This window comes from Triticum aestivum, chromosome 5D, assembly GCF_018294505.1.
Source record: "Triticum aestivum cultivar Chinese Spring chromosome 5D, IWGSC CS RefSeq v2.1, whole genome shotgun sequence".
NCBI classification, from domain to species: Eukaryota; Viridiplantae; Streptophyta; class Magnoliopsida; order Poales; family Poaceae; genus Triticum; species Triticum aestivum.
Genome location: NC_057808.1, coordinates 87,882,284 through 87,904,308, shown reverse-complemented (window position 1 = coordinate 87,904,308; position 22,025 = coordinate 87,882,284). Strand labels below are relative to the sequence as shown.

General features: G+C 45.1%; 1 protein-coding gene and 1 long non-coding RNA gene across 2 annotated transcripts; both read left to right on the top strand.

Moving 5' to 3' along the window:
* The first annotated feature begins 2,219 nt into the window (after window positions 1-2,219).
* LOC123124413 (uncharacterized) lies at window positions 2,220-5,247 on the top strand. The gene is made up of 3 exons (XR_006461074.1): window positions 2,220-3,005; window positions 3,192-4,243; window positions 4,893-5,247. It is a non-coding gene; the product is annotated as an uncharacterized lncRNA (long non-coding RNA).
* Window positions 5,248-8,954: 3,707 nt separating this feature from the next.
* Window positions 8,955-12,393, top strand: LOC123119612 (rRNA-processing protein UTP23 homolog). Its single transcript, XM_044539474.1, has 5 exons — window positions 8,955-9,575; window positions 10,950-11,070; window positions 11,467-11,691; window positions 11,819-11,884; window positions 12,139-12,393. The coding sequence occupies exons 1-5, from the start codon at window positions 9,298-9,300 to the stop codon at window positions 12,229-12,231; spliced, it is 783 nt and encodes a 260-aa protein (XP_044395409.1). The 5' UTR covers window positions 8,955-9,297; the 3' UTR covers window positions 12,232-12,393.
* The last annotated feature ends 9,632 nt before the right edge of the window (window positions 12,394-22,025 follow it).

Below are 22,025 nucleotides of genomic sequence, written 5' to 3'. Positions count from 1 at the left end.
AAAAGATTCGCCCCCCGACTGCTGGGACCCACTAGCTACACCTTCGCACGCAAGGAAGTGCGTCCGGGCAAAAAAAACGATTCGCCCCTGACTGCTGGGACCCATCAGCTACACCTTCGCACGCAAGGAAGTGCGTCCGGGCAAAAAAAACAAAACGATTTGCCCCCCTGACTGTTGGGACCCACCAGCTACATCTTCGCAGGCAAGGAAGTGCCTGACAGTCGGGACCCACCTGGTCGAAGCGTACGTAGCGTTGTCATTCTGGTCGCGAACGTGTACGTACATACTGGTCGATGTAGAGGCGCGCACGTGTCGTAGTAGAGGCGCGCACGTGTCATAGTAGAGGCGCGCATGTAGCATGCACACGTACGTACAGCGGCCAGGGTGCAAGAAAGAAAATACGGCCACGTATGTGTACATATGGGCAGGGTCTCGAACGCCTACTCGCGCATACGTACGGCCAGGGCTCGTGTACATGGCTGGGTCGGAACGGAGAAACAGCGTCGTCGTCGTGTTTATGGGGAGGCGACGGAATGCGTCGTGTTCATGGGGAGGCAACGGAATGCGTCGTGTTCATGGGGAGGCAACGGAATGCGTCGTGTTCATCGGGAGGCAACGGAATGCGTCGTGTTCATCGGGAAGCAACGGAACGCGTGGGAGCCAACCGGCTGGGTCGGAACGGAATGCGTGGTCGTGTTCATCGGGAGGGCTTGGACGGAACAGGCGATGGAAACGAGGCCTGGTGTACCGCAGAACGAAGGAAACGGACCTCCTACGTTCGGAACGAGGTCCTGTTGATCGGGAGGGGTGTGGCGTACCGCAAAACGGAGGAAACGGACCTCCTACGGTCGAAACGGGGGTCCTGTTGATCGGGAGGGGTGTGGCGTACCACAAAACGGACGAAACGGACCTCCTACGGTCGAAACGGGGGTCCTGTTCATCGGGAGGGGTGTGGCGTACCGCAAAACGGGACTCCACGGGATACTGTTCATCTCCACCGTCGACCTCCTCCAGCCTCCACGGGCTACCGTCGACCTCCTCCAGCCTCCACGGGCTCCTGTTCATCCAGCCTCCACCGCGCGCTACTCCACCGGCTACTGTTCAACCACCCCTCCACGGGCACCCCTCCACCGTCTACTGTTCATCCAGCCCTCCACACCACGGGGTCCTGTTCAACCACCCCTTCACGGGCACCCCTCCACCGTCTACTGTTCATCCAGCCCTCCACCACACCACGGGGTCTTGTTCATCTAGAGGCAACGCCACCGCTCACTGTTCATCCACCCCCCGGCAACGCTCACTGTTCATCCAATCGATCGGCTTCAGTTAGCAGCAGTAGCGAAGGAATCGCTCGATCGGGGTCAGTTAACAGCCATCGATCGATCGCTCGGGTTCAGTAACGCGTAGCCTGCAGTGCAATCGCTCGGGTTCAGTTAGAGCCCAACGCCTCGCTCGGGTTCAGTTAGAGCCAACGCCTCGCACACACGTGCGTACATGTACAAGAGAAACGCGCATCGCTCGGCCCCCGACCTCCCACCGTAACCGGGAACTCCCCGAAATTTTCCTCCCCCTCGCTTCTACCACGGTTTTTTTCCGTCATGGACGGCCCAAAGAATGTCATGCAGCTGCGTCTCCGGCCCGCCCAGGACAAAAAGCCCATTTTCTGTCATGATTTTTTGTCATAGAACTAGGAGCCCACCACATCTATGATGATACCGGGTTTTGTCACAATTATCGTCATAGAAGTGTCATATGTATGACAGAAAAAAAATTCGTTCGGCCCAAAATGTCACAGATGTGTCTTTTTTTTTAGTGTCCCGTCGGGGCGAGGCACTGGAGGCCGCCACCCTCGCCTCTCACGTGCATCGCGGTTCTGGATCGGCCGCCAGTGTGCTTGAGGTGCAGCCTTTCCCCTTCCCCTATCTCTTCTCTCTCTCACTCCTACCATCCTGGTTTCCTGAGTTCCGGCTGCTTGCGGAGTGGGCATGGAAGGAGCGGTGTTGGGCTAGAAGGTAAGGGAGTGGATCGGCCGCCGGCATGCTCGCCGCCATGCCATCCATGTCCCTCCAACGATGCCCTGTATCGCCCACGTCCAGGTCTTCCAGGTCCTAATTATGCTATGGCATTTGATTTTGCACATGTACGTAACAAAGTTGATTTTGTACACTGTTGTTGCTGAGATTGCTACCCTTATTCTTAGTTTTTGCAGGTAGAAAAATTAAGGGAAATCAAAGTCAGAAGAACTGAAAATTCTATGCACTGTGTCTACAAGAAGTAAAAGCTGCCTATTCCTACAACAAGTATGCATATGAGCATATCACATAAGGATAAGGATCCACGAGTGGGTATTACTTTCAGAACGTTTGTTAGAATCATTCTTTATACGAACTTGACTGTACTTTCAGCCACAGAGCTACAAATTTCATGGGCTAATGCATGATATGATAGCATAATCTAATCTGGAGGACCTTCAGACTTGGCTCTCTGCTGGGGTGAAGGCTCTGAAGTGGTTTGCCGCAGATTCAGAGGCCATTTTTCTTACCAATTTGTACATGCTCTACAGTTCAGAGCTGGTTTTTATTTTTCCTTAAAGAAATCCGGTTTAATTTTCTGCTGGTTTTTGCTTTATCTTCTTTAGCTCATATTCTTCTATAACATGGTGCTTTTTTTATCTCTTATGAACGTAAGTAGCATGCATCGCAGTGCTCGACAGTGACAAGCAGGTTCTGCAGGGAACCATGGTGCTATGTGTCAATGGCTTAAAATTGCAGTCAGGAGGATGTTGTCAGGCCTCCTGGGACGGATATATCCTACCAAGTGAAAGTTGTCGCGGCGGAGACTGACTTTACTTCTTCTTCAGGTGTTCTATTCTATTTAGTTAAATTAATTGGAGGTGACCTAATTGAAGCATTTGTTTCTCATGATCAGATTGGCCGATGATACAGCATACACTCCAACTTGGCTTGGCAAGGTACATTAAAATGTATCATTCTGTAGTATGAAAGGTAAGGGAGAAAATCTGAGAGCCTTGCATAAGCTACAACACTTTTTTTAGAGCAATGACAATGTTGTCGTGAGAGTTATGCTCAACTCTTGCCATGTACAAAAGGATTTTAACATTCCAATTCTTGTTTATCCTTTTGTCGCTGAAAATTCTTTACTAATTATGACTTTCATTTTGTTTCTTCTAGATGTAACTCGATCCACTGTGTTCGATCATAAGGTGACAATGGCGGCACAACAGCCGGGAGGAGACGGTGGCGAGCCCCCCTCCTCCAACTGTAGCAATCCACCAGGCGGCGGCACGAACGACCTTCATCTCTAGATGCTTCCCTGCACACCGATGAGATTCACGCCGATGGTCTTGACTTATGACCAATGTCCTTCAGGCCTGAAGTCCCTGTAGTACCCAAGGTCGAGTGATCACTGCTGCGCCTCGCTGTGTCCTAACTCCTGACCAATGTCCTTCAGCCTCCGGTAGCTCATTCACTTTTTAGTGTTCCATCTCCTTCTGTCAAGGTTTAATGTTCTTGTACTATTTTTCTGAGACATGGTCACGGTTTCTTTATGCATGATTTTTTAAAGAAATAAAAAATATTGTTATGTAATGTTTAGTATCTCTTTGTACCTCTGATTTATGCACCAAACTAGAGGGGGGCCATGAAGGCATGGATGTTCAATATTTTTTCCAATAATATATGGTGAAAAAACAATTTGATTTTCGTATACTTGTGTCTTTCATGTTCACTTGGTCCATTAGTTTAATTTTTCTTGAACTTCTATTTGGAAGGAGGCAAATTGATCAAATGTCACCATCTCACATCTCAGTGCCAGTCTATTGCAACATTGGCACATATTATTCTGATATGTAATATTCTGAATAATAATTTGATTATGTCCAAGTGAACAGTAGAAGAATTATCTGTCAGTGCATAGAGTATTTTCGACTTTCACCATCGAGTCTTTGTAGGTAAGTTGTATTTGTTTAATCTACTGACACGTGCATATTTGACATGGAATGCAGGAAGGGCCACAACTAATTGATGTTCTCATAATGCTACCATAATACTATGGTTCTCCTTTCTCAGTTCTGGGAAAGAGTTCACTTCAAGAATTTGCTTTTCTTTTTGTTCACTTTCAATTCCCCTTTGTCAATCCCTCTCTCATTTGACTGCAGGATACTGTGCTTACTCCCATCTCTCGTTTGATCACAGGCTTTCAAAGGTGGGGCATGGGCTCAGAGGTGAGGCCACTAGCGGTTCAACTTTGCACATACAAGAAAATAAAATCAAGGTTCTGCTGCTGAATAGATATTGTGTTGTAAACTTTAATATACACACACACATGGATAAGTCAGTTAATCATTGCCTTCTGTGATCAAATTGGCTTGCTATTGTGAAGGAAATGAGTTGTTTGCTTCTGCTTCTGTGATCATGGGTTAGTTGGAAATCAGAATGTATAATTAATTATTAGAGAATGTCGCTCACAGTTAATTTCTATAAATCTGCACTACAAGCTAAATGTGTGCAATTTCTGTTGGGTTCCAATATAGAAATTTGGACAATATATAAGGATCAATACAAATCCTGCTGCCTTCCGATGAATAGATCTTTCAAAGGACATCTTCTAAGACAGCAGCCACACATTGTTCTTACATATAAATCATATAAATGGATTCATTCAGATTTATTTTGTTTCATGTCCATGAAAGTTTTCTCATCTTTTGATGTGTGTTTTCTGTAGGGACTTACTTGGTGTGAAAATTATGCTCCAGCTTTAATAGCTAATATCAGGAACTATGTTTTAGTGTTTATTCCTTACCACTTCCATCCAATAAACTAATGTGCCTACTTTTGTACAATGTTCTTAGCTGAAGTGGATTGTTCATGCAGGCACAAATTGGACTGACAAATGCTGATAGAGGAGGAGAACACCATGCAAGTACGTATGTGCCAAAATTGATAGATTTACCTCTAGGCATTGCATTATTTGCCGCAGTGTAGGTGTACTCTTTAAGGAATTTGTAGGAGATAGCAAAGGACTAGATGAAGGATCCATTCCTTTTAGAAACAGGTGGAAAGCATTCAGTTTAGTAAATATTGTATATACCCTTCTGAAAGAACATGCGGTGCCCCCATGTTTGGTTTTGGTAATTGATGATAATCTCTATGGACTAATGGTTGCCTTGAGTTATATTTGAAGGATTTGTCCATAGGCATTTCTTGAAGTCCATGTGGTGGTTTCAAGGAGTTTATGTGGTGACCAATGTGTTATTAAGGAATTATCCAAAGATTGGTCATGTGAGAGTTGAGCTTATTGCAAGCATGTCTTGAAGAAGAAGATTGTGTGATCATTCATGTTTACCTTCAAGACATCATCCAAATGAAGAGAGTTGGAAAGAGTCAAGGTTGATCAAGACTAAGTCAAGAGTGAATCAAGTTGATCAACACACAAAGCGCACAAGATGTACCGAGGGATCAAGCGATCCCATGGTATGGTAAGCATTGTCAATTACGCTTTGTGTACTAACCCATGGTCTTCGTGAGAGTTCTTTGTGGGGTTAGGTTGCGGTGTGCAAGTTCAAGTGAAGCATCATGAAGAGATCAAATGCTTGAAGCTTGCCGTCCATTGTGGTGACAATGGACTTGTGAAGATGTTGCGATGTGCAAGTTCAAGTGAAGCATCATGAAGAGATCAAATGCTTGAAGCTTGTCGTCCATTGTGGTGGCAATGGACTTGTGAAGATGTGCGGAAGAGTGGCTTACCCATAGTGGAGCATGGGGAGCAATCAACTAGTCTTCATCGAGCCAACGCAACCAAGAAAGGTGGTCCAACTTGAGGGAGTCAAGATCGTCATCATCTAGCTCAAGTGGACCATGTGCAAGGCAAAGGTTTGCTCTTGATAGGTTTTCTATTTTACCGGTCTCATGATGGTAGGTGGGAGACCGGGTTATAGGATCGATTGCCGTACTATCAAGGGGGCTTTCGATGAGTAGCTTGATCGTATCGTTCATAGAGAGCTCAAACCATTGCATCCTTGCATCATCTTTATTGGTTCTTGTTTGGTTCTTCTCTTTGTGAGTTTTGGAGCTTATGGTCATCTTGATGAAAAGCTCGAGTTCATCGAAAACGGAGTTCACTCACATCTTCTATGATGTTTTCGATGTTGGAGGTTATGCCGGTTCTTCTCGGTTGGAGGTTTCACTCCTCTATTTGTTGGCATACCTTCACTGTTTTGATGCTACTCGTCTTCCTCTATCCAACAAGCTTGAGTTTGCTCAATTCGGAGCTCATATGCAGAAGTTATGGCAGTTTTGGTTTCCTAGCGGTAGTACCGCGGGCCGGAGCGATAGTACCGCTCCTGAGCGGTAGTACCGCTGGTAGCCCCCAGCCGTAGTACCGCTGCGGTCTCGTGCTAGTACCGTCTCGATTCGAGGGGTCTTTTTTCGTGTCGGGTTTTACGGTACTAGCCACGGCAGTGGGGGCCGTTGTACCGCTCGTATGCGGTAGTACCGCCCTGCCACCGCGGTAGTACCGCTCTGGGCCCAGCGGCAGTACCGCGAGAGGGAGCGGTAGTACCGCTTATAGGGGCAAGCGGTAGTACCGCTGGCCAAGCGGTAGTACCGCTCTCTGCGGGGCTGAAGTGGGGGTAACGGTTGGATTGTTCCCCCCACTATATAAGGGGGTCTTCTTCCCCATTCTACTTTATCTCTTGAGCTCGTGTTCTTCCCCCATTGTTGACCTTCTTCGAGCTTGCTAACTCTCAATCCCTCCATGGATTCTTGCTAGTTTTTGAGGGAAAAGAGAGAGGAGATCTAGATCCACATTTCCACCACTCACTTTCTCCTCTTTGTAAGGGGAACCCCTTGGATCTAGATCTTGGAGTTCTTGGTGTTCTCCTACTTGTTCTTCCTCTCTTTTTCCTCCCTAGCATTAGTTGCTTCGGTGGGATTTGAGAGAGAAGGACTTGGGCACTCCGTGTGCCCTTGCCATTGCATTTGGTGCATCGGTTTGAGTTCTCCACGGTGATACGTGGAAGTTACAAGTTGAGAAGCTTATTACTCTTGGGTGCTTGGTGCCCTTGAGCTTGTTCCTCTTGGGTGCTTGGGCGCCCTAGACGGTTGGTGGTGTTCGGAGCTCAATCATTGTGGTGTAAAGCTCCGGGCAAGCGTCGGGGTCTCCAATTAGGTTGTGGAGATCGCCCCGAGCAATTTGACGGGTACCGGTGACCGCCCCCAAGGGTTGCCAAAGTGTACGGGTTTGGTGACCGCCCCTAAGGGTTGCCATTTGTACGGGTTCGGTGACCGCCCTCAAGGGTCCCTTAGTGGAATCACGGCATCTTGCATTGTGCGAGGGCGTGAGGAGATTACGGTGGCCCTAGTGGCTTCTTGGGGAGCATTGTGCCTCCACACCGCTCCAAACGGAGATTAGCATCCGCAAGGGTGTGAACTTCGGGATACATCGTCGTCTCCGCGTGCCTCGGTTATCTCTTACTCGAACCCTTTACTTATGCACTTTACTTTGTGATAGCCATATTGTTTCTTGTCATATATCTTGCTATCACTTAGTTGTTTATCTTGCCTAGCATAAGTTGTTGGTGCACATAGGTGAGCCTAGTTGTTGTAGGTTTTGTGCTTGTCAATTTAACCGCTAGGTTTATTCCGCATTTGTTCAAGCCTAAACCGTAATTATTTTAAAGCGCCTATTCACCCCCCCTCTAGGCGACATCCACGATCTTTCACCTTCTCCTGAAAAGTTCGATGTTGTTGCTTAGGAAAAAGGAAAATGCTCACAGATCAAATCCTTTGGTACAATGATTAGTTTTTAGGGATGCAAACTTTAAACTTTAGTCATGCTTTATTGGTCGTTTTTCTCCAATAATTATCTTCCATGTAGTATAAACATCTGGAGGTATACTTAGTTTTTAATTTATTTTGTACTATAAGATAATAACAATGCATACTGTGGAGACTGAATTAGCTTAGGACATCAAAGGGAGTTCCTTTTGTAACTTGAAGAGTGTTCTTTCATATGTGTTGATAACAGTGTGCCTCCAATTAGTTTCTAGACATCCTTTCCAAGTCTCATACCTTTCATATTCCTCTGTTTTCTCCTTCTAGTCCAATTATTTCTCGTGTTAAACATGGTTATGAGCTTATTGGATCTTAAAAAACTACATTACATGTGTAGTAATTTTAGTAGCTAGAGATGCATACTCTGCTATGTTAGATTTAGGAGAAAGAGTTGTTTTATTCATTCATCTGGATTTTTTTGTCTATAATGCTGATCTATTTTTTCATCTTTTGATCTTCTTTACTTCAGTTGTGTCTTGTTACATTAACTCAGGATGATGGAATGTTTCGTGCTAACATGATTCATGGTTGCAGGCTGCCGCGACAGAAAACTGAGAGCCCCCTAGGAACAAAATAAAAAAGGTCCCAACCTCATGTCGATGCTTATCTTAAAAACTTGGCATAAATTTTATTATACTTGCTAAAACATCGTAGGAATGAAGCTAAAGGCAACTTCCCTGATATTGTGAAAGAATTTTTAAGCGCATCATCTAGATATTGATAGTTTTGTAATAGATGTTAATGTCGAACATCGCTCAGTTTGTTACATGCACATGTCGTTAATCTTTCTTTTTGTTATCAATTTACATTGCAAATTGGACTTCAATTATTCAATAATTATGTTAGTGTTATATTGTTTGTATGTGTGAAATTTAACATGTAACTCTTGCAAACTATTTTAAGAGCCCGTAGCAACGCACGGGCACTCTACTAGTTTTAGTAAAACTGTACTTTTTCATGAAATTTAGTCAAAACTGATTAATACGGGAATCTATTTTGAAAACAGTTTGTGATTTAGACGTAAGCGCGCAGGGGCTGAAGTTCAAGAGATAAAACCGGGGGCGCAAGCGCGCAGCACACTGCCTTTCCCTCTATCTGGGCTTTAAGCAGTCAGCCCACGAAGGCGCAAACAAACTCGAGCTGCACCGGACAGACCGAACGAGACGAACCCTAGACTGGTCTGCCGCCGCCCACTCGTGCAGGACCTGGAGCTGCGCCGCCGCCGCTCGTCCAGGTCCAGGAGGGTCGCCGGCTCGCCGTCTGCCAGCCCAGCGACCCCGCCCGTCCGGCGACACAGAGTCCTCGCCTGCCCGCTGGTCCGGTGACCCCGTCCGCCCGCCCGCTAGCCCGCTAGTCCTGGAGGGCAGCCGCCGCTCGTCTAGGAGAGCCACCGTCGCCGACTCACCGCAGACGCCGTCTGCCTACCCGCGTACGCCAGTCCGCGATGAGGGTGAAGAGGCGATCGCGGCACCGCAAGGTGGTCAAGTTCTACTCCACCTGCTTCGGCTTCCGCGAGCCCTACAAGGTGCTCATCGATGGCACGTTCGTGCACCACCTCCTCGTCCACCAACTCCTCCCGGCCGACGACGCCCTCCGCGAGCTCCTCTCTGCGTCCAGGGCGCCCCCGCTCTTGACCTCCAAGTGCGTCGTCGCCGAGCTCAGGCGCCTCGGCAAGTCCCACTCTGAGGCGTTCGACGCTGCCCAACTCGTCGCCACCGCCAGGTCCCTCTCCCTCCTTCTCTTCCATTCTCTTATCCATTTTTCTTTATTTCACAGCCTTACCACTCTTAATATATATCTTCCATTCTATCCGTGGCCATATATGCACTAGTCGTGGATGCAATTTTAAATGTGGATCACTGTGTTCTGTCATATTAGTTACTCCCTCTGTTCCTGAAACAGAGGTTAGTACCTCGTAGATTCAATTTGACAATTTGGGTTTGTGCTATCTGAATACCTAGCTGGAACTAGTTGGGTCTCAGTCGTTGCCACGGATAATTATATATAGAAAACAACATATATAAAAACAATTCCTTTATCTCTCGCCTACTACTCTACTGTAAGTTGAGAAAACACAAATATGATTCTTCGTAACTCACACATATGGCAATGAGGAACGCTATGAATGATGCACAAGCATGGCCTCACCATGTTGTTCTTTTCTTCTCTTAATATCCAAACCAATTACATCCATGTCTCAAACAACCAACTCTTACACTGGGCACACTCATGCAAATACATAACACACTCACTAATAGACTAAATAAGTACTCCCTCCGTTCCACAATGTAGTGCATATAGATTTTCTGTAAAGTCAAACTTTGACCAAGTTTATAGATAAAATTATTTATACTACAATACGAAATATATATAACATGCAAACATGTCTTATGGAGTATCTTATAATTTGTACTTCCTCCGTTCCTTTATATAAGGTGTATTTGTTTTTTCAAAAGTCAAACGAGTGCAAGTTTGACCAAGTTTTTAGGAAAATATATCAATATCCACAATATGAAATCTATATCATTTGATCGATCATGAAAGTTAGTTTAATATTTTATCTATTAGGTATTGCAGATGTTTCTATTTTGTTCTATAATCTTGGTCAAACTTTCAAATGGTTGACTTGCACGGAAACCAATACACCTTATATTCTGAGACGGAGGGAGTATTTGGTAATCTAGATGTAGATGTTTTTCTCTACAAACTTGGTCAAAGTTTGTAAATTTTGACTTCTCAAATAATCTATACGCGCTACATTGTGGAACGGAGGGCGTAACTCTTATGAAGAAAAGAAAAATAGATGGACAATGGTGTTGCATGCAAGTTGAGAATAAGTAGGCTGTGAAACCAATTAACCAATGGAACTTCATTTCCAGCTTTGAATCATGTAATTTGGCACTGGTTTGTTTGCTTCCATGCCCAACTGCAAATCATGTTCTGAAATTGGATCACATTGGTTTTGTTTTATCAGTTTGATTTGTATGAAATACTGCTACTACATTCAGTCAGGATAGTTTTACCCTTTTATGACATGACGAGCTCGAGGCGGGGGCGCTGATAGTTTGTTCTCTGGACTTTTATTTGTGTGTTCAGCTGTGAGCATGACAAAGTGGTCAGTGCGGTTGACTGTATTCTGTCACTTGTTGGTGATAAGAATCCGGAGCACTACTTTGTTGCCACTCAGGATTCTGATCTCCGGGCAAAGCTACGGGAGGTATGAAGATTCTTTCTCTAGCATTCTGCTTTTATCATTTTATCACTTGGATTTTATTTGTGAAAGAATCTGCTCAGGGACACAATACAAGGCACAAATGTAATAGCATCGACTTAAAAGGACATAGCACTGATAGCAGAATTTATATGCCATCTTAAAAACTGCTTTTGCACAATGAGCTCATGTATCTTCTGCTTGGATGTAGCATTCTACTTTTACCTTATTTTAGTCACCTGAATGTTACTTGTGAAGGAATTTGCTCAGGGACATGATACAACTGACAAGTATCATATCATCTACTCCTACTTTACAGAAATGATATAGCTGAATTTATTAAGCCATTTTAGAAGCTACTTCTGCATTCAGTTTGCTCATGTATGTTTTTCTTGGGTGTAGGTTCCTTGTGTTCCTGTGATATATGGTCTGAAGAACTCCCTGTTTATTGAGCAACCCTCAGTGCAGCAACGTCAGTTTGCTCAGTTGGATGAGGAGAAGCGTATACATATGGAAAAATCAGAATTTAAGAAGCTATTAAAGGCGTCATCCGAAGGAAAGACATCCGTCAATGGAAACGCTCCCGGAGTGGCAGAGAAAAGCAAGTTTAAAAGGAACAGAGCAAAGGTTAACATTTACAGCTTCTGTTTTTCTGGATACCCCATTGTTCTGATCTAGTGGGCGTAATCAACATTTTGAGATCATGATGGCATCTCTGCTTCTTTAACAAATGTTAATGCGTGTTGTGCTGCAGGGTCCAAACCCACTCTCCTGCAAGAAAAAGAAACCAAAGCCCCAACCATCAGCTGCTCAAAATCAGGTAATTAATCATCACTACACAGCATTATCACTTGACATCCGTAAGGTATATGTAATACTCGGAACACACTCACTATAAGTATCTGTGCAATTAATGTTGTAAAAGCAATGCTGTAGTTGCCTACGGATGAGAAATAATGTGACAATTAAATCTTATATACTCTTAGACAGTGAGAGTCATTGCATATTCGCTTTTGCTGATGCTTACACGGACATTTCATGGCAACAAGCACTGATGAGAACTTGCTTCTTCAGGGCCCAAAGACCGATGGCGAGGCAAAGCGAAAGAGGGTTAGGAAGCGGAAGAGAAGCGCCAAAGACAGTAGTCAAGCAGAGACAGCAAGCTGATGGACCTATGAAGAAGTTGCAAACAACGGTTGGAAGGTGTTTGATGGACCTACATAATCGTTAAGGAGCTTCATAAATCATGCATGACCGCTTAGAGGATTGTGGCTTGAATTTTTTGACAATGTAACACTAATAGTTTGTTTGACCCTGTTTGGACCTGTATATCCTGTCCCATTTAGGCATTGTTTGGTAGACAAGGTTTTGAGGGGCTTTGAGAGGATATTCCCTGTTGGGCTAAAAAGCCCCCAAAATCCATATTGTGGTGTTTGGTACGGAGGGCTTGAACGGGCCAGCCCCTGGAGTCCCCTCGGTTTCCCCTCTGTTCCACGGGGTTTCTGAGCATGGAGGTAGCCGGGAGCTCCTGTTCGGCGCCTTAAGCAGGTAGCTGGCGCCCGCTGGAACGCCTTGTTGGGCAGGCCCGCGATGGAAAAACGTACCGAAGAAAAATCGCCAGGAAAAATGCAAAAGGAATAGCTGACCACAACGGCCATAGTACACTTGCGATTTTGAAGAGCGATAAATGTACATAAACCGCACTATTTGTTTATCATTTAGTCTTTTATTTATTTTTATAAAAAACGTGAATTTAAAAACATTCACCAATTTTGAGACAAAAGTTCACAAACTTAAAAAAAGTTCATCGATTTTGGTTATTAGTTTCTATTCTCTCCCTGCACGAACCTCGGTCCAATCAATTTGTTTGGAATTGGGGTTAGGACCGGTTAGAACTCCCATTTCCCGATCGGAGGTTTGAGCTGCTATGGCAAGCTTTTTTTCCGAATAGTGGGTATGGGGAACCCACCGTACCAACACGATTGGCTGGTGTTGCTGATACCGGACCCGTTATAACCCCGATTGGAAGGGCAGGCCAGTCTGAGGCTCTGGGGATGCGAGGCCATTGAAAGTGAGTATCCCATATTCTATGACGGAGATAGAGCATTAATTGCAGTTTTCACCCCACCTTAACGACCGAGCGAGGGATGAAATCTTTCGACGACTAGGGAGGCGTCACCCGAGGCCGATTCCAGTGGATCACTATAGAATCTTCTAGAAGCAGGTTCTCCGGGCACTATGGTAGGACGTGGATCGATCATGACGAGAATGGACTTCTCCGTCATGTAATGGTTTAGAAGAGTCACGGTCCTGTTCCCCGCCGGGCTTTTTCCCTTCTCGACTAGACGAAGGAGATATTCATTCCATTCAGGCAGGTGAGGAAGGGCGGCGTCGGCTTGACCCTGTCTTCTCTCTTGGTCGGGTCGGAGGCTAAGTTTCTCATTCAGTGGTGAGGTGTTCATAGAAAGCAAGGCCTCGCCCAACGAGTGGCGGATTTGGTTTGGATGGGGTCTCGCTTGGACGCTGGGGAGATCCATAGATCTGGATAGAGTCTTTCTCGCTCAGTAAAGAAGAGTACGCGCGCTACGGCTTACGCAGTGGATCTAGTTCATCATTTTTGAGACAAAAGTAAACAAACTTAAAAAAAAGTTCATCGATTTTGAGAAATAGTTCATCATTTTTGAGACAAAAGTTCACAAACTTAAAAAAAGTTCATCGATTTTGAGAAATAGTTCATCATTTTTGAAGAAAAGTTCACAAACTTAAAAAGGTTCACCGATTTTGGAAGACAACTTTAGGAAAAAGTTTAGAAAGTTCATCGTTTTCAAAAAAAGTTCATCGGTTTTGAAAAAAGTTCATCGGTTTTGAAAACAGTTCATCAATTTTGAAAGAAGTTCACAAATTTGAAGGGAAAATTCACCAATCTTGAAAAAAGTTCATCAAATTTTAAAAAAAGTTCATCGGATTAGGAAAAAGTTCATCGAATTTGAAAAATTTCATTGAATCTGAAAAAAGTTCATCGATTTTTTTTTAAATCAACGATTCAGGAAAAAGTTCATAGATTTTTTTAAAGTTCACGATTTTTTGAAAAGCGCGCAATAAAAAAATGAGAAAAGAAGAAAAGGAATAAACCAAACTGAAGAACGAAATAAAAAGAATAAAACTAACTAGCTTTACACACGCACGTGGGTGGCGTGGTGGCTGGAGCCGAGCGTAACCAACAAATGGGTTGCGAGTTCGAACCCCCCTCCAAGCATTCCTTTTGACGTTTCGAAAACTGGAAGGAGAATGATAGAATGGGCCTGCCCATCTTAGACTGCTACAGGTGCCCGTTTGCAAATTGCACTGTAACGGGCGCTGGGAAATGCCGAGGTAGCCCTCGTGGTTCGCACGCCCCGTAGTCGTAGGAGGTTTGGTGGGAAATAAGGGGATTGGGTGACAACACGGGTTTCACCAAATCCCTTGGGGGATAATCCCTTGTAATCCCAAATTATCCCTCCTGCCAAACAAGGCCTTAGTGATTTATATAAGTTTGTTCCAGGCTTTGCTCCTTTATTCTGAAGGGGTGCATGTTATGCCCCTCCCTCGAGGGGGAAATGCCTCAAATCTTTGTTACCAAATGGCAACAAAGGGAAGGGCGCAAAATCCCAAGCAATATAATATGGAAAATCACAAATGATTTAGATAACCCTTATTTATTTACTTTTGAAACGAAGACACACAAAGGCATCTTAGATTTGATTAATGTTGAGAAAAACTGCCCCTGCAAAAATATACTCCCTTCGTTTTTATTTACTCCGCATATTAGAGTTGACTGAAGTCAAACTTTGTAAAGTTTGACCAAATTTATAGAAAAGAATATAAATATTTAGCATAACAAATCTATATGTTGTGGAAGTACATTCAACAACGAATCTAATGGTATTGATTTGTTATTGTATATGTTAATATTTTTGTCTATAAACTTTGTCAAAGTTTGTAAAGCTTGACTTTGACCAAAACTAATATGCGGAGTAAATAAAAATGGAGGGAGTATTAAGAAAAGCTGAAGTTAGTACAAAAGATAGACAACTCGCGCTACTGAACCATTGCTCACCATACCAGGTTCTGAAAAAACACAATAGCCACTTGCCCCTTGAGACGAGATCCAGAGATAGTTGAAGCAACATCGGTTGGAGCATTACCCCACACAATACAGGCTTGCAATCCATCACCATTAGTTTAGAGGGTTGAACAAATCAAACCATGCAAAAGAACAATCACTAGTGGAGAAAAGCCTAGCTATGGCGTGCCAAAAACAGCCTTGCTGACGTAGACACACGATACCACTAATATGGCGTCATTGTTGGGAATCGTAGCATAATTTTAAAATTTTTCTACGCTCACCAAGATGCATCTATGGAGTATACTAGCAACGAGGGGAAAGGAGTGCATCTACATACCCTTGTAGATCGCGAGCGGAAGCGTTCCAATGAACGTGGATGACGGAGTCGTACTCGCCGTGATCCAAATCACCGATGACCGAGTGCCGAACGGACGGCACCTCCGCGTTCAACACACGTACGGTGCAGCGTCTCCTCCTTCTTGATCCAGCAAGGGGGAAGGAGAGGTTGATGGAGATCCAGCAGCACGACGGCGTGGTGGTGGATGTAGCGGGATGCCGGCAGGGCTTCGCCGAGCATATACGAGAGAGAGAGGTGTTGCAGGGGAGAGGGAGGCGCCCAAGGCTGTGATGTTGCTGCCCTCCCTCCCCCCTTTATATAGGCCCCCTGGGAGGGGGGGGGGGCGCCGGCCAAAACCCATCTAGGGTGGGGGGCGGCGGCCAGGGGGGTGCCTTGCCCCCCAAGGCAAGTGGGAAACCCCCCCACCCTAGGGTTCCCAACCCTAGGCGCATGGGAGAAGGCCCATGGGGGGGTGCCCAGCCCACTAGGGGCTGGTTCCCTTCCCACTTCAGCCCACGGGGCCCTCCGGGATAGGTGGCCCCACCCGGTGGACCCCCGGGACCCTTCCGGTGGTCCCGGTACAATACCGGTAACCCCCGAAACTTTCCCGGTGGCCGAAACTTGACTTCCTATATATAATTCTTCACCTCCGGACCATTCCGGAACTCCTCGTGACGTCCGGGATCTCATCCGGGACTCCGAACAACTTTCGGGTTTCCGCATACACATATCTCTATAACCCTAGCGTCACTGAACCTTAAGTGTGTAGACCCTACGGGTTCGGGAGACATGCAGACATGACCGAGACGCCTCTCCGGTCAATAACCAACAGCGGGATCTGGATACCCATGTTGGCTCCCACATGTTCCACGATGATCTCATTGGATGAACCACGGTGTCTAGGATTCAATCAATCCCGTATACAATTCCCTTTGTCAATCGATATGTTACTTGCCCGAGATTCGATCGTCGGTATCCCAATACCTTGTTCAATCTCGTTACCGGCAAGTCTCTTTACTCGTACCGCAATGCATGATCCCGTGACTAACGCCTTAGTCACATAGAGCTCATTATGATGATGCATTACCGAGTGGGCCCAGAGATACCTCTCCGTCATACGGAGTGACAAATCCCAGTCTCGATCCGTGCCAACCCAACAGACACTTTCGGATATACCCGTAGTGCACCTTTATAGTCACCCAGTTACGTTGTGACGTTTGGCACACCCAAAGCACTCCTACGGTATCCGGGAGTTGCACGATCTCATGGTCTAAGGAAAAGATACTTGACATTGGAAAAGCTCTAGCAAACGAAACTACACGATCTTTTATGCTATGCTTAGGATTGGGTCCTGTCCATCACATCATTCCCCTAATGATGTGATCCCGTTATCAATGACATCCAATGTCCATAGTCAGGAAACCTTGACTATCTGTTGATCAACGAGCTAGTCAACTAGAGGCTTACTAGGGACACGTTGTGGTCTATGCATTCACACATGTATTACGATTTCCGGACAATACAATTATAGCATGAATAATAGACAATTACCATGAACAAAGAAATATAATAATAACCATTTATTATTGCCTCTAGGGCATATTTCCAACAGTCTCCCACTTGCACTAGAGTCAATAATCTAGTTACATTGTGATGAATCGAACACCCATTGCGTCTTGGTGTTGACCATGTTTTGCTCTAGGGAGAGATTTAGTCAACGGATCTGCTACATTCAGGTCCGTATGTACTTTACAAATATCTATGTCTCCATTTTGAACACTTTCACGAATGGAGTTGAAGCGACGCTTGATATGCCTGGTCTTCCTGTGAAACCCGGGCTCCTTCGCAAGGGCAATAGCTCCAGTGTTGTCAGAGAAGAGAGTCATCGGGCCCGACGCATTGGGAATCACCCCTAGGTCGGTAATGAACTCCTTCATCCAGACTGCTTCCTGTGCTGCCTCCGAGGCTGCCATGTACTCCGCTTCACATGTAGATCCCGCCACGACGCTTTGCTTGCAACTGCACCAGCTTACTGCTCCTCCATTCAAAATATACACGTATCCGGTCTGTGACTTCGAGTCATCCAGATCTGTGTCGAAGCTAGCGTCGACGTAACCCTTTACGACGAGCTCTTCGTCACCTCCATAAACGAGAAACATATCCTTAGTCCTCTTCAGGTACTTCAGGATATTCTTGACCGCTGTCCAGTGTTCCATGCCGGGATTACTTTGGTACCTTCCTACCAAACTTACGGCAAGGTTTACATCAGGTCTGGTACACAGCATGGCATACATAATAGACCCTATGGCCGAGGCATAGGGGATGACACTCATCTTTTCTATATCTTCTGCCGTGGTCGGGCATTGAGCCGTGCTCAATTGCACACCTTGCAATACAGGCAAGAACCCCTTCTTGTACTGATCCATATTGAACTTCTTCAATATCTTGTCAAGGTATGTACTCTGTGAAAGACCAATGAGGCGTCTTGATCTATCTCTATAGATCTTGATGCCTAATATATAAGCAGCTTCTCCAAGGTCCTTCATTGAAAAACACTTATTCAAATAGGCCTTTATACTTTCCAAGAATTCTATATCATTTCCCATCAATAGTATGTCATCCACATATAATATGAGAAATGCTACAGAGCTCCCACTCACTTTCTTGTAAACACAGGCTTCTCCATAAGTCTGTGTAAACCCAAACGCTTTGATCATCTCATCAAAGCGAATGTTCCAACTCCGAGATGCTTGCACCAGCCCATAGATTTAGCGCTGGAGCTTGCATACTTTGTTAGCATTATTAGGATCGACAAAACCTTCCGGCTGCATCATATACAACTCTTCCTTAAGGAAGCCGTTAAGGAATGCCGTTTTGACGTCCATCTGCCATATCTCATAATCATAGTATGCGGCAATTGCTAACATGATTCGGACGGACTTCAGCTTCGCTACGGGTGAGAAAGTCTCATCGTAGTCAACCCCTTGAACTTGTCGATAACCCTTAGAGACAAGTCGAGCCTTATAGATGGTCACATTACCATCCGCGTCTGTCTTCTTCTTAAAGATCCATTTGTTTTCTATGGCTCGCCGATCATCGGGCAAGTCAGTCAAAGTCCATACTTCGTTTTCATACATGGATCCTATCTCGGATTTCATGGCTTCTAGCCATTTGTCGGAATCCGGGCCCGCCATTGCTTCTTCATAGTTCGAAGGTTCACCGTTGTCTAACAACATGATTTCCAGGACAGGGTTGCCGTACCACTCTGGTGCGGAACGTGTCCTTGTGGACCTACGAAGTTCAGTAGCAACTTGATCCGAAGCTTCATGATCATCATCATTAACTTCCTCCCCAGTCGGTGCAGGCACCACAGGAACATCTTCCCGCGCTGCGCTACTTTCCGGTTCGGAAGGGGTGACTATCACCTCATCAAGTTCCACTTTCCTCCCACTCAATTCTTTCGAGAGAAACTCCTTCTCCAGAAAGGACCCGTTCTTGGCAACGAAGATCTTGCCTTCGGATCTGAGGTAGAAGGTATACCCAATAGTTTCCTTGGGGTATCCTATGAAGACGCATTTTTCCGACTTGGGTTCGAGCTTTTCAGGTTGAAGTTTCTTGACATAAGCATCGCATCCCCAAACTTTTAGAAACGACAGCTTAGGTTTCTTCCCAAACCATAATTCATACGGTGTCGTCTCAACGGATTTCGACGGAGCCCTATTTAAAGTGAATGCGGCAGTCTCTAAAGCATAGCCCCAAAATGAGAGCGGTAAATCGGTAAGAGACATCATAGATCGCACCATATCCAATAGAGTGCGATTACGACGTTCGGACACACCGTTTCTCTGAGGTGTTCCAGGCGGCGTGAGTTGTGAAACTATTCCACATTTCCTTAAGTGTGTACCAAATTCGTGACTTAAATATTCTCCACCACGATCTGATCGTAAGAATTTTATTTTCCTGTCACGTTGATTCTCAACTTCACTCTGAAATTCCTTGAACTTTTCAAAGGTTTCAGACTTGTGTTTCATTAGGTAGACATACCCATATCTACTTAAATCATCAGTGAGAGTGAGAACACAACGATATCCTCCACGAGCCTCAACACTCATTGGACCACACACATCGGTATGTATGATTTCCAATAAGTTGGTTGCTCGCTCCATTGTTCCGGAGAACGGAGTCTTGGTCATCTTACCCATGAGGCATGGTTCGCACGTGTCAAATGATTCGTAATCAAGAGACTCCAAAAGTCCATCTGCATGGAGCTTCTTCATGCGCTTGACACCAATGTGACCAAGGCGGCAGTGCCACAAGTATGTGGGACTATCGTTATCAACTTTACATCTTTTGGTATTCACACTATGAACATGTGTAACATCACGTTCGAGATTCATCAAAAATAAACCATTGACCAGCGGGGCATGACCATAAAACATATCTCTCAAATAAATAGAACAACCATTATTCTCGGATTTAAATGAGTAGCCATCTCGAATTAAACGAGATCCAGATACAATGTTCATGCTCAAAGCTGGTACTAAATAACAATTATTGAGGCTTAAAACTAATTCCGTGGGTAGATGCAGAGGTAGCGTGCCGACGGCGATCACATCGACCTTGGAACCATTCCCGACGCGCATCGTCACCTCGTCCTTTGCCAGTCTCCGTCTATTTCGTAGTTCCTGTTTTGAGTTACAAATATGAGCAACCGCACCGGTATCAAATACCCAGGAGCTACTACGAGTACTGGTAAGGTACACATCAATTACATGTATATCACATATACCTTTGGTGTTGCCGGCCTTCTTCTTGTCCGCTAAGTATTTGGGGCATTTTCGCTTCCAGTGACCACTTCCCTTGCAATAAAAGCACTCAGTCTCGGGCTTGGGTCCATTCTTTGACTTCTTCCCAGTAACTGGTTTACCGGGCGCGGCAACTCCCTTGCCGTCCTTCTTGAAGTTCTTCTTACCCTTGCCCTTCTTGAACTTAGTGGTTTTATTCACCATCAACACTTGATGTTCTTTTCTGATCTCTACCTCAGCTGATTTCAGCATTGAATATACCTCAGGAATGGTCTTTTCCATCCCCTGCATATTGAAGTTCATCACAAAGCTCTTGTAGCTTGGTGGAAGTGACTGGAGGATTCTGTCAATGACCGCGTCATCCGGGAGATTGACTCCCAGCTGAGACAAGCGGTTATGCAACCCAGACATTCTGAGTATGTGCTCACTAACAGAACTATTCTCCTCCATTTTACAGCTGAAGAACTTGTCGGAGACATCATATCTCTCGACCCGGGCATGAGCTTGGAAAACCAATTTCAGCTCCTCGAACATCTCATATGCTCCATGTTTCTCAAAACGCTTTTGGAGACCCGGTTCTAAGCTGTAAAGCATGCCGCACTGAACGAGGGAGTAATCATCAGCACGCTGCTGCCAAGCGTTCATAACGTCTTGGTTCTCTGGGATTGGTGCATCACCTAGCGGTGCTTCTAAGACATAATATTTCTTGGCTACTATGAGGATGATCCTCAGGTTCTGGACCTAGTCCGTATAGTTGCTGCCATCATCTTTCAGCTTGGTTTTCTCTAGGAATGCGTTGAAATTGAGGACAACGTTGGCCATTTGATCTACAAGACATAGTGTAAAGATTTTAGACTAAGTTCATGATAATTAAGTTCATATAATCAAATTATTTAATGAACTCCCACTCAGATAGACATCCCTCTAGTCATCTAAGTGAAACATGATCCGAGTTAACTAGGCCGTGTCCAATCATCACGTGAGACGGACTAGTCAAGATCGGTGAACATCTCCATGTTGATCGTATCTTCTATATGACTCATGCTCGACCTTTCGGTCCTCCGTGTTCCGAGGCCATGTCTATACATGCTAGGCTCGTCAAGTCAACCTAAGTGTATTGCGTGTGTTCCGAGGCCATGTCTGTACATGCTAGGCTCGTCAACACCCGTTGTATTCAAACGTTAGAATCTATCACACCCGATCATCACGTGGTGCTTCGAAACAACGAACCTTCGCAACGGTGCACAGTTAGGGGGAACACTTTTCTTGAAATTATCATAAGGGATCATCTTACTTACTACCGTCGTTCTAAGCAAATAAGATGCAAAAACATGATAAACATCACATGCAATCAAATAGTGACATGATATGGCCAATATCATTTTGCTCCTTTGATCTCCATCTTCGGGGCACCATGATCATCTTCGTCACCGGCATGACACCATGATCTCCATCATCGTGTCTTCATGAAGTCGTCACGCCAACGATTACTTCTACTTCTATGGCTAACGCGTTTAGCAACAAAGTAAAGTAATTTACATGGCGTTATTCAATGACACGCAGGTCATGTAAAATAATAAAGACAACTCCTATGGCTCCTGCCGGTTGTCATACTCATCGACATGCAAGTCGTGATTCCTATTACAAGAATATGATCAATCTCATACATCACATATATCATTCATCACATCTTCTGGCCATATCACATCACATA

Coding starts and splice junctions, on each gene's coding strand:
- LOC123119612 (XM_044539474.1), top strand. CDS start 9,298: ATGAGGGTGAAGAGGCGATCGCGGCACCGCAAGGTGGTCAAGTTCTAC. Junction 11,071..11,466: donor TCCGGGCAAAGCTACGGGAG/GTATGAAGATTC, acceptor TCTTGGGTGTAG/GTTCCTTGTGTTCCTGTGAT. Junction 11,692..11,818: donor TTAAAAGGAACAGAGCAAAG/GTTAACATTTAC, acceptor GTTGTGCTGCAG/GGTCCAAACCCACTCTCCTG.